This window comes from Colobus angolensis, unplaced genomic scaffold, assembly GCF_000951035.1.
Source record: "Colobus angolensis palliatus isolate OR3802 unplaced genomic scaffold, Cang.pa_1.0 Scaffold37, whole genome shotgun sequence".
NCBI lineage: Eukaryota > Metazoa > Chordata > Mammalia > Primates > Cercopithecidae > Colobus > Colobus angolensis.
This window is the reverse complement of record NW_012117043.1, coordinates 5,429,550-5,442,067: the sequence shown is the minus strand read 5'-3', so window position 1 is coordinate 5,442,067 and position 12,518 is coordinate 5,429,550. Positions and strand designations below refer to the sequence as shown.

At 49.6% G+C, this 12,518-nt stretch overlaps 1 protein-coding gene across 2 annotated transcripts in view; it reads right to left on the bottom strand.

Moving 5' to 3' along the window:
* Positions 1-12,518, bottom strand: part of MTMR4 (myotubularin related protein 4) — a 29,441-nt gene that overhangs the window by 13,420 nt on the left and 3,503 nt on the right. Inside the window, exons 1-14 of one of the 2 annotated variants that reach the window (XM_011953689.1) lie at positions 12,440-12,512; positions 10,931-11,020; positions 10,469-10,585; positions 9,492-9,574; positions 6,327-6,487; positions 6,114-6,210; positions 5,807-5,920; positions 4,777-4,973; positions 4,399-4,527; positions 3,143-3,254; positions 2,449-2,644; positions 1,974-2,159; positions 1,721-1,891; positions 1,417-1,571 (exon numbers count right to left, since the gene is read on the bottom strand). In XM_011953689.1, coding sequence (XP_011809079.1) covers positions 1,417-1,571; positions 1,721-1,891; positions 1,974-2,159; positions 2,449-2,644; positions 3,143-3,254; positions 4,399-4,527; positions 4,777-4,973; positions 5,807-5,920; positions 6,114-6,210; positions 6,327-6,487; positions 9,492-9,574; positions 10,469-10,585; positions 10,931-11,020; positions 12,440-12,484 — 1,853 coding nt within the window. In that variant the 5' untranslated portion in view covers positions 12,485-12,512. Of the gene's footprint in view, positions 1-1,416; positions 1,572-1,720; positions 1,892-1,973; positions 2,160-2,448; positions 2,645-3,142; positions 3,255-4,398; positions 4,528-4,776; positions 4,974-5,806; positions 5,921-6,113; positions 6,211-6,326; positions 6,488-9,491; positions 9,575-10,468; positions 10,586-10,930; positions 11,021-12,439; positions 12,513-12,518 lie in introns of those variants that run through there. The other variant, XM_011953690.1, reaches the window with a different exon arrangement.

Sequence of the window (12,518 nt, the reverse complement as noted above, 5' to 3'; positions counted from 1 at the left end):
CTAATTTTTGTATTTTTAGTAGAGACAGGGTTTCACCATGTTGGCCAGGCTGGTCTCGAACTCCTGACCTCAAGTGATCTGCCCACCTCAACCTCCCAAAATGCTGGGATTACAGGCATGAGTCACCATGCCCAGCCCGTATTTTACAATTTTTTAAAAAGTTACACATATAAGGATGTTCACTAAAGCACTCCCTGTAATGATTTTTAAAAAATGGAAATTACCTAAATGATGAATAGGAATCTGGTTATATAAATTGTGGACTACTCTGAAGCCAATGAAAACAAGAAAGGAAATTTAGATGTGCTGTCCTGAGAAGACAATCTAATACAAAGTGGGAAAAACAAGTTGCAGAATATGCAAAAAAGTCAAAAGGGTATGTAAAAATATTCTGTATTTATAAAAAATGTTTCCATATGAGAGCATGAGTGTGGATTTACCTATGTAGAGATAAACATCTGGAAAGACACATACCAAATGTTAATAGTGGACACCTGTGGGGACCAGGATCATAAGGGATTTTCTACTTTTATACTGACTATTTTTTTAAAAACAAGAAACAGGTACTACTCTCATAATTTAACCAACACCATCTCACTTCCCCCCAAAACATTCAGCCAGAAGATAACTAATTTTATGTCTCCCTTTTAAATTCTGGCCTTTTTCTGACAGAGTAATATAAGGCCATCCCCCTGCTGGGAACCCATTTCCCTGAGAGTCAGATGTTTCTGGAAGCTAATGCTGGACACAACAAAGGTTGCTACTAATATAGCAAGCTCTCCATGCCCTGTACCAGTGAACAAAAATCAAGACCATTCTCACAAACCTTCCTAAAATAGTCCTTTCTGTTTTGTTCTCTCCCCTGCTTGGGTATATCATACAGGGTGATAGCAGCTCCTTCAGGAAAAAAAGTATCCAACCTTATCTTCAGAGGACCTTGAAAATACACAGAGTGCACTCCAGGCTAGCTACAAGTCTTGGCCAAGCTTTTCCTGCAAATGACTCAAGAAATTGCTTTTAAATACCTCAGAAAGAGGCCGGGCACGGTGGCTCAAACCTGTAATACCACCACTTTGGAAGGCCGGGGCAGGTGGATCATCTGAGGTCAGGAGTTCGAGACCAGCCTGGCCAACACGGTGAAACCCTGTCTCTACTGAAAATACAAAAATTCGCTGGGTGTGGTGGTCAGCGCCTGTAATCCCAGCTACTCGGAAGGCTGAGGCAGGAGAAGCGTTTGAACCCGAGAAGTGGAGGTTGCAGTGAGTTGAGATTGCGCCACTGCACTCCAGCCTGGGTGACAAAGCTAGATTCTGTCTCAAAAAAAAAAAAAGAAAGAAAGAGAACATTTAGATGAGATGGGAAACAGTTACTGCTTTCCTAGTGGAGACAGGAGAAAGGAAGAAGGGCTTTTCTTACCTGTCCAGAGAGCGGCCAGAGAACTCCTGGCTCTGGGCCACTGGGGAAAGGTAAAGATCCATGTTTTCCTCCCCAAGTGTGCATGGAGATGATGCTGGCAGATAAACAGCTGTCCAGAGGTGCAGGGCCCGGACATGACAAACAGGATGCAGGACCTAGGGAAGCAGCCCAATACTAGTGCTTTGTCAAGAGTCCCTGGTCCCTTTTCTTTCCCTAAGCCCTTGACTCTACATTTTCCCTACTGATTCAGCCTTCTCCCTGTAGGTTTCTAAATAGCACCTATAGGAAAAAGGCTGAGACTCACCATGTCTGAGCTGGGTGTGTAGAGGAAGTTATGAAAGTTTTTATTGCCAGCTCGAAGGAGCGCCCACACAGAGCAGGTCCGCTTGTAGATGTTGCGCTTCTCTCGCTCACAGGGGTTGTTGGCCAGGAAGGTGCCATAGAGGCAGGAGTATGTGTGTTGCACCAGTTTTACCTAGAAGGCAGAAAGAGCTTGCACCTGGGGGCCTTGGGCTGTCATTCCCCCTTATCCCTCTTGTTTAGGGTTTAGGACTTACCAGGAATGCTTCATTAAATTCAAACAGGCAGGGGAACTGCTTAAGCAACTGATGAACAGAATCAAGCCACTGGAGGAACACAGGGCATTGCTCGTTTTGGTCTTCCACATTCTCTTGGTGGCCACAGCGATCTCCAAACTTGTGCCCAAAATCTAGCCAGTCAGACTCCACTAACACTTGGAAGCCCTGCAAAAAAAGAAACTATTCAAACATAGGGCCTCTCTGGAAATGCTGATGTGCTGCTCTCCCGGGAACTGCCCAAAGCAGGGAGCTGGCAGTTTCAAAGAAAAATAGGACTGGACCTAGAAGAGGACTAAAAGCCACCAATTTTCCAAAGCTTTGGGAGTTGAAAAAAAAGGAAAAAAAAAGCCACCAATGTCCTCTACTGAAAGATCCCCAGGACAGATCCAGAGGGCTCAACACCTTCCCTCCTCCCACATTCCCTCTGGTCTTCCCACCCAATTCCTCTCAATACCTCCAACGTCCTGTAATATGGGTCCAGTAATATTTTGGCCAGGGCTACGATCTGCGGTGTGCGGTCCCAGCCATCGGAGCAGTGTACCAGCACAGGCCGGCCTTCCCGGTCTACTGTATTTGCCACCAGCACAGCTGCTTTTAGCATCACCGACAAGTGCTGCAGCCATTTGGTACTCTCCAATGCTGACAACCAGCTACATGAGAGCAGAAATCAAGTCGGTCACAAAGGGAGCTGAGGCCACAACAGTCTCTCCTCCATCCACAGCCAGCCCCACCCAACAAAGTCCCCAGTGAGAACTGAAACAAAGAGGTACAACCCGGGGCCTTTTGGACAAGAGGTATCTAGCAGGAAGGTAGGAAAGACAGGACCTGCAGCAGATAAGAGCTTCTGAGGCTCAAAAGAGGAACTGGGAAGCATCACATGTGCACTCAGCCATTTTCTCTCCCCAGTTCTCTGGGTTCTTTGAGTAGAACAACTGATCCAAACGAAAGGAATTCAATGTCCTGTGACCACACCAAAGTGTTGGCTGAGAAGTGGAAGGGTTCTTGGAACTAGCCCATGGCACCCAACTCCACCCAGGCCCTCAGGTCTCCTGCTCTCCGAACTTCTCATCTCCCCATCTAATCTTCCAAGAATAAGAGGTATTGGGTAAGGAATGAGACTGTAAGGAATCCGAGTAGGGAACACCTACTTGCTAGGATCCGGCATCTGGCTACACACAGCCCGGAGGTACTGAAAGCTGTTCCGGATGGCATGGATGTTGGCCATTCCCATGAACACGACCTCACAGTTGGGATAGTACTCTGTAGACATGACAGGAGAGTGGGACGTAAAAGCACGTCCTAGGCTGGGCGCAGTGGCTCACGCCTGTAATCCCAACACTTTGGGAGGCCAAAGCAGGTGGATCACCTGAGGTCAGGAGTTCGAGAACAGCCTGACTAACACAGTGAAACCCCGTCTCTACTAAAAATACAAAAATGAGCTGGGCATAGTGGCGGGCACCTGTAATCCCAGCTACTTGGGAGGCTGAGGCAGGAGAATTGCTTGAACCTGGGAGACGGAGGTTGCAGTGAGCCGAGATCACGCCACTACACTCCAGCCTAGGCGACAGAGCGAGACTCTGTCTCAAAAAAAAAAAAAGCACGTCCTGGAAACAGGCATCCAGGACAAAAGTGGTCCCTGGTGGACAAAGCTTCCCTGGCCGGGCAGAGCACTCCAGCATGGGAACTAAATACAGTTTTGAAATCTGAATCACACTTGTATCTCTGGAGACTCAGGTGCCATATACTAATAATAGTAACAGTAATAACAGATGACAGTAGTACTTAGAAAGACAATATATACTAAATTCTCAATAAATAGTAGCTGCTCTGCAGCAATACTTTTATATACACAACTTCTTTTTCTTTTTTGAGACAGGGTCTCATGGTCACTCAGGCTACAGTGCAGTGACATGATATCAGCTCACTGCAACCTCTGCCTCTTCAAGCGATTCTCATGTCTCAGTCACCTGAGTGGTTGGGATGGGACTACAGGAGTGCACCACCATGCCCAGCTAATGGTTTGTATTTTTGATAGAGGCGGGGTTTCGCCACGTTGCCCAGGCTGGTCTCGAACTCCTGAGCTCAAGTCATCCGCCTGCCTCTGCCTCCCAAAGTGCTAGAATTACAGGTGTGAGCCACTGGGCACAGCCTACATAGGCAACTTCTAACCATCCCAACAATTTTGCAAAGTTTGTAACACCCCCTTCTTGTAAAATTGAAAATAACGCTTGGACAGATTAAGCAACTTCAGCATAGTCATAGCCATAGCTAGTAGGGAGCAAAGTTGTGATTCCAAGCCAGGTTTGTTTGGGCTCTTTCCACTATACAAACGGCCCCCAACCCCCTCCTCACCAAAGCCACCCACAGCACAGGCTGGCTACAGACACCAGGATAAGAGCAATACCTTCGCATTCACAGCCTCCACCCTTGGCCCGGTTGGCCACTGCTGCTGTGTAGGATCGCGCATCCAGGATCAGCAGCTTCTGGGGGGCTGCTGTGCTCTCCACTCCAGAGCACGCAGTCAGAGAGGAATCTAAACACACAGCAGCAAGGAGCCCAAGTCAGCCAGCCACCCAGCCTCCTGCTGGCCCTCTGGCACTCCCTCTCAGAAGGCAGAACATGCAACTACAGACCCCTCACACTCCACAGCTTCTGACAAGGCAGGGACCCCAGCACCCTGTGTGCGGTCATCTTCCCAGACTCTCACTGAGAACACCCTGGGAGCCAGTCAAGTCAAGGAGGGGGCCTGCTCCCTGGGGGGTTAGCATCATCCACACCTTACCAAAGTCTGCATCACACGCCTCACTGGTATCATTATTCCCGGTGCTGAGGGAGCCCACAGTGGCCCTTGTCCCCGGGTCCAGGGCACAGGCTTTAGCGATGGACGTGACCAGATACTCATCATCAGCATTGCGCCAGCCCCACCAGCTGATCTCTGGCTGGCTGCAGCGGGCAATGGCAGCCCCATTGCGCAAGTGTCTGACAAAACAGAAGAAACCGTAACGCCCTTGGCATTCGAAGCCTCCAGAGGCCTACCTCAGGGGGTTACACCAAAGTCTCTAGAGCCAGCAGGGGCTACCCACTCATCCAGGCCATAACAGCAACCAAAAGCCCCAGCATCTCTAGCAGGCTTCACAGTTTACAAAGCACCATCACACATATTTTCTCAAATGGGCTCTATACGCCCAAGGTGACCTTCGCTCATCAAATATGCACAGCAACTGCTCCAGGTACAGACACCCAGCAGGAGAACAAGGCCTGGCTGAGCCAAGAACAGGAACAATTCCAAACTTCAGGGTTACTTCCTGTCTCACTCCATTTTAGCTACAATATTCTAGTGTAGAGATCAGCAAACATTTTCAGCAAAAAGTCAGACAACAAATTTTTGGTCTTATGGGTCACAACCAGTTTCTGTCATGTATTTCTTCTTTGTTTTTTTAAAAATAGCCCTTTAAAAATGTAAAAACCATTCACAGCTTACAAGCCGTTTTATATAATAAGACTATAAGCCAGATTTTGTCTGCAGGCCAGTTTGCCAATCCGTGTACCAATGTTTACACACACATACACACACACACACACACACACACACTCTCTCTCTCTCTCTCTCTCTCTCTAAAAAAGGGGGGGAATGAATAAACTCCCTAATAGCCTTATTCTTAGGAGAAAAAACTAAGATAGTTTTTGTTTTAAAATTATTTCATACTTCCCCATAGTGTCAATTCCCAGTCAATCAGGTTACCCAAAACCTCCAATACTGACTCTTTCCTTGTTACGTAAGAAATGGCCGGGAAAAGGCCCTACTGCCTCACCTATACACAACCACCGGGATCCGCTTCCAGGAGCGGAAGGAAGCCACATTCTCCAGCTCTTTGTCAGTGATCCACACAGGAACCAGCAGCTTCTGGGGGTAACTGGGGCACAATCTGAGAAGAGACCAGGTGGGGGTCACCGCACTGGGTCTAAAACATGTGACAACAGGATCCCTGGGGATGGCTTTGTGGGAAGAGAAACCAGAAGCCTTCCTCCCTCACAGACTCAGAAGCTGTGCCCACCATGCTTTGTCCAAACACGGAAGCCATTTGGTGTGGAAGGAGTTTTGGTCCCCAACCCTCTCACTTGTAGTTGCTGTTGATGTGTGAGACTCTCCAGACGTTCTGCAGGTCAAAGCCCATCCTTGCAAGCTCCGCCTCCTGCCGACAACGTATGTGCTCACCTGCAACAGAGCCCCCACGATGGTTAGCTTCCCAGAGCACCGATGTGCAGGAGTGGAGGAGGGATGAGAACCAAGGGGTAAGAAGCAGCCTCCCAGAGAAAACAGACTGGCCTCACCTGGCTGACATAGGTGAGTGTGCTGGTCCTCCTCAGTCAGCCCCAGGCACCAGGCGTGGTAGGCAAAGGCAAAGAGGTCCTCAGGCTTGGCAGGTCTTGCTGTGGCTCGGCTTAGCCGTGAGAGCCACTCTTGGCACTGCTTGAAAGTAGAGAAGTGACACCTGCCAGGCAAGAAGCCACAGGCCTGGGTGAGGCAAAGTGCAGTTGTGCCATGGAGCTATCAGGGTCAAAAACACAGCCACAGGAAGGCTGTGAAGAGAGGCTGCAAAGCAAGAAGTAAAGCAGTGGGGACCTGGGGTGGGGGAACGAGGGACACTGGCCAACACCCAACAGAAGTTGTCTCTTGTGATAATTCTCTTCCCAGAAACTCCTGTGTTTGAGGCATACTTATCCTCTCGAATGGGGCCCTACTGTTTCTTGTGTCAAATCTAAATGCTACCACGTGGCCCTGAAAGTCTGCACTCCTTGTCCCTACCCTAACGGACCAGTGTTATCTCCCATGACTCCCTAATTGAAACCTTTTGCTTCAGGCGGGAAGTCCTGCTCACATCCTTCCCATCTCCTTGGTTTATCTTCTGCTTGATAATGTCTCCTCTCTGTCTAGCCACATCCTACTGATGCTTTGAAGATAGTTTCGATCTCACCTCTTCCTTGAAGCCTTCCCAGCCTACTGTATTCCAGAAACTCCTTCCTCTCTTGATTCTTAATGTGCTTGGAATATATATATATACCTTTTTTTTTTTTTGCTTTTTTTTTTTTTTTTTGAGAGAGGGTCTTGCTCTTGCTCTGTCACCCAGGCTGGAGTGTAGTGGCGCAATCACAGCTCCCTGCAGCCTCGACCTCCTGGGCTCCGGCAATCCTCCCAACTCAGTCCCCTGAGTAGTTGAGACCATAATTGTGCAATAACTTTTCAAATTCTTCATAGGGACAGGGTCTCTCTATGTTGCCCAAACTGATCTTGAACTCCTGGGCTCAAGCGATCCTCCTGCCTCGGCCTCCCAAAGTACTGGGATTACAGGTATGTGCCACCGTGCCTGGCCTGCTTGGAGTACTAAGCACCACATTTTCCCATAGCATTGCCACATGTTAGGTCTTTTTCCAGCAGCTAGAGTTTAGCCTCCTTGAAGGAAAGAGCAATGTAAATGTTCCTCTGAATGCCCCACAGACCTGAGCACATGGTAGGCTCTAAAGTGGGTATCCTTTTAATAAACCTTGGAGTCATCCCAGATTCCTCTTTCTTTCATTTCAAATCTGTCAGCAAATCTTGTCATCTCCACCTTCAAAATACACCCAGAATCTGACTGCTTCTCACCGCTTTGGCTGCTACCGCCTCAGACAGGCCGCCATGATCTCTCATCTGGGCAACTGAAATAGCTTCCTAACTAGCCTCCCAGTTTTTGCTTTTGCTCTTGCCCCCATTCTTTCATCTAGTCTCAACAGAGCAGCCAGCGTGATTCTATGAAACATTAATCAGATCACATCACGCCTTTGCTCAAAATCTTCCAGTGGTTTCTCAGTTCCCTCAAAGTAAAATCCAGTCTTCATGACAAAATGTCTGACACCCCACTTTGTTCTCAGATCTTGTAACCCACTACTCTCACCCACAGGCACTCTACTCCAACCACACCAGCCCCCCTGCCAGTCTTCCAATATGCAGGCACACACCCACCTCAGGGCCTTTGCACTTGCCATTCTCTCTCTCTGGCACACTCTTCCCCCAAATACCCACATGGCCACTTTCTTCAAGTCTTGACTCAACTGCCACCTTTTTGGTGCAGCTTCTCTGATCACTTTCGTTTTGTTTTTTTGAGACAGGGTCTCACTCTGTCACCCAGGCCGGAGAGCAGTACTGTCATCACAGTTCACTGCAGCCTCAACTTCTCAGTCTCAAGAAGTCCTCCGATCTCAGCCTCTTGAGAGTAGCTGGGACTTCAGGCACACATCACCACACCTGGCTAATTTTTTATATTTTTAGTAGAGCTGGGGTCTCACCATGTTGCCCAGGCTGATCTTGAACTCCTAAGCTGAAGCAATCTTCCCACGCATCACCACACCTGGCTAATTTTTTATATTTTTAGTAGAGATGGGGTCTTGCCATGTTGCCCAAGCTGATCTTGAACTCCTAAGCTGAAGCAATCTTCCCACCCATCACCACATCTGGCTAATTTTTTCTATTTTTTTTTTTTTTTTTTGCGGAGTCTCGCTCTGTCGCCCGGACTGGAGTGCAGTGGCCTGATCTCAGCTCACTGCAAGCTCCGCCTCCCGGGTTTACGCCATTCTCCTGCCTCAGCCTCCCGAGTAGCTGGGACTACAGGCGCCCGCCACCTCGCCCGGCTAGTTTTTTTTTTTTTGGATTTTTAGTAGAGACGGGGTTTTACCGTGTTAGCCAGGATAGTCTCGATCTCCTGACCTCGTGATCCGCCAGTCTCGGCCTCCCAAAGTGCTGGGATTACAGGCTTGAGCCACCACGCCCGGCCAATTTTTTCTATTTTTAGTAGAGACAGGGTCTCACTATGTTGCCCAGGATGATCTTGAACTCCTAAGCTGAAGCGATCTTTCCACCTTGGTCACCCGAAGTGCTGGGATTACAGGCGTGAACCACCTCGCCCAGCCTAATTGTTTTACAATCTTCACCCTGATAGCACTCCATATTCCCTTTCACTGCTTTATTTTTTTCGTTTACATTTACTATCATTTCACAAATTTTACTTATTACTTACGGTTGGTATCTCTTCATTGGGATGTAAGCTCTCCGACAAGGGAAAATTTTGTCTATTTGTTCCCTGCTATATCCCCAGGGCTTAAAACAGTCTGGCATTGAGTAGGGTACTCAATACATGCATATCAAATGAATAAATAAATAAACCAACAATAATGTGAGTGCTCTGTGCCAGATATTGTCCTCGGTGCTTTCATACACATACACATTATCTCACTTAATCCTTACGGTGACTCCATGAACTAAGCATTACCCCCATTTTTTCAGGTCAAGATACTATGGGTCAGTACACTGACCTCCCAACCCAGAACATGGTCTTCACCTTTTCCTCCAACTGGGGAAAGTGAGGCAGGATCTTTCCTCTCTCGCACCAGAGAAACCCTGCAGCACAGAGATCTGGACAAAACTAGGGCCAGGGGACCTGAGTGAGGCCCCGTTGTTCTCACCTCACCACTTTGGAGTCCTTGCAGGAAATGTGCAACTGGAACATATCACGGCTCTCCACACTGTCAATCATCCGGAGGGGGACCTTTAGAGGAAGGGCAAACTGAAGCTCAGACTCCCCACTGGGTATCACTCCTTACGCTCACCCTAGCCTAGGCACTGATGTATCAATAGCAGGAAGGAAACCAACATTTACTAAGCACCTGGTAACTGTAGGGAGTCCTCTGCATATGTGATCCCAATTAATGATCCCAATAACCCTGCACGGCAGGTGTTTTCAGCCCATATTATTGAGGAGAAAAATCAAGTCTCAGTTAGGTGACTTGACCAAGGTCACCCAGCTGGTCAGTGGCAACACAGGAAAAGAGCCGAGGTTTGTCTGACTCCAAAGCCTGTGTTCTTCCAACAATGCCACTGTGCTCCTTAGAAGGGCCAGTAATAGAATAATGGAAATAGAGAAGAGGAGAAAGGAGAATGAGCCAGAAACAGAGCTATAGCTAGGAAAATGAGGCAGGAAAACATGAAGTCAGAGAGAAAGAGAAGGGATCCCCAAGTTTTTTTTCTTTTTTTTTTTTTTTTTGAGATGTAGTCTCACTCTGTCACTCAAGCTGGATAGCAGTGGCACAATCTCGGTTCACTGCAACCTCCACCTCCCGGTTCAAGAGATTCCTGCACCTCAGCCTCCCGAGTAGGTGGGATTACAGGTGCGTACCACCAAGTCCGGCTAATTTTTGTATTGTTAGTAGAAATAGCGTTTCACCATGTTGGCCAGGCTGGTCTCAAACTCCTGACCTCAAGTGATCTGCCCACCTTGGCCTCCCAAAGTGCTGGGATTACAGGCGTGAACCACTGTGCCTGGCCGCCAACTTTTTTAACGACATGATCAAGGAGAGCTTTGGAACAATCCCACCTTGTTCCACCAGGCTAGAACCTCATAGGGATTCTAGCTTAGGGGTAGAAGAACAATAGAGAAACTCACGTTGATGACAGAGTCCTTGAATTTGATATGCAGCCGGTAGTTAGAGATGGCAATGAGGGCATCGGCTGCCCGGCCCAGGAACTCTACTCCCTCACCCTGCAGCACTGTGAAGGGGACCTGTCAAGGGGCAGAGAAACCTTCATTCCAGAAGTGAGTGACCACCTTATCTTCCTCTACAGCCCCTGATCTGTGGGATCCCCTCTGGAAAAGGCGGACCAAGGCAGGAGAGGAGAGTTCGCTCCACAGTAACAACACCAGGCAACAGCTATACAGGAAAGCTCCCTTTCCTTCCCTGGGGTCAAAGGCTCCAGGATACACAGACAAACCCTCCTCCTCCAGAGACCAGGGAACAGGAAGCCAGAGCTCTGGTACCAGATCCCCTTGAGGATTTTTGGGAGAAGGGAGGGTGTTTTTTAACTGGGCAGGGAGCCGCATCTATCCTGGCCCCCAAATCCTCCTTACCTGAAGATTCTCCTCCTCCTTCACTAGTTCCTTGGGGGGGAACAGATCCTTGGCTTGGATGTACTCCAGGCTGGGGGGCCCCTCCTCACCCTGTAGGAAGGCCACAGTCCTAAGTCACCAAGCTCCACTTAGCCCATCAGGCTCATTCTGCTTCCCTCCCCACCAAGAAATCCACAGATAACCACAAACACCTCTAAAGGTTCTGGTCACCAGAGAAGGGAAAAGAGATCTAACTTGACTGGACACAGGGAAGGGTGAAATGGAGAGAGTATCAGCCTATTAAGCCTAAGGAAAGAGTGAGGCCCCAGGAGGAATTGGGAATCTGTACTCTTCAAAGAGAGACTGTCCTATAGAACCAACATTTCAAAAACGGAGGAGAGAAAACTAAAGAAAAGAAAGACTATCTTCCTTAGACTCGTGTAAGGGTAAGGCAGGAGCGGGGATGGGAAAGTGCTGTCCTGAGGAAAAGGAGCCAGGTGTGGCAGCTGGTTTTAGAGAGGAGGGAAATCAGGCGCCTACAGCCACTGAAGCTTCAATCTGGCGGGTGAAGGAGACAAAGAGGAGTGGGTGGGGGGATTCAATCCCACGCCTCTAGAGGGCCTTCACCGATGCTTTCAAAAGGAAGACGTGTTTGGGAGCTGGGCTTATCTTCTTGTTAGACCCACACTGCTGACAAGCCCCCATTACCTGCCAAGTAACCTGCCCTGCCTGCTAATCAGAGGAGAATTCCTGAGGAATACCCACAGCAAGCAGAAGGAACTCCCCTCCCAACCACCAGGGAGGGGACCTGAGGGGATCCACGCGCCTGGGAGGAGGCAGGAGACCCAAGGACAGCCCGGGGAGGGAGAGAGAGAGGAGGCCTGGCAGACACCCACGGGGAAGGTGAGGGGGGGGCAGCTGAGAGGACAGATGGGGGAAGCTGGGAAGGAGCATCAGCCAGAGCGGGAGGAGGGGAGGACCGGGAATGATGCAGAGGTACGGAACCCTGCAGAGACAGGGAAGATGGAGAAGAGAGGCTGTCTGGGGGACAGTCAAGGAGAAAAGGCTGGCATGTCAGGTGAGGGATGGAGTGGTGGAAGAGGGAAGGGACTGGAGCCCCGAGCCAGCTCACAGACATCCCGTGCTCCCCGACCAGCCCCCTAACATCCCATTCAGCCTACTAGCCACATCCCACATCCCCAAGCAAGGATTCAGCGGGTGGGACCAAGATGGAGAGGCGGAGGTAAAGAGATGTACCCCTGCAGGGCGGGGCCTAGAGATCTGCAGTCAAGGGCAGCGGCTGCGGGGCCAGGATGGACCAAAGAATTTCCATTCCTGGCCTTCAACCATCTCCGGCACCCAAAGATAGAAGCATGTCCAAGAAATAAACGGGTTAACCCACCTTCCCCGCCCCAAACGTTCGGGGCCGGGCCAGGGGCCTCGGGAAGGGGGATGGGCTGAAATCGAAGGCTGACCCTGGGCGGGGCTGCGGGTGCCTCCTAGGCCCCCAAAGGCAGGGTGGGCACTTACGAAGCAGCTAAGCATGGAGCAGGAGACGCGGGCGGTCAGGCTCATGGTCGCGGGCGGTCTGGGCGAGCGCACATGTCCC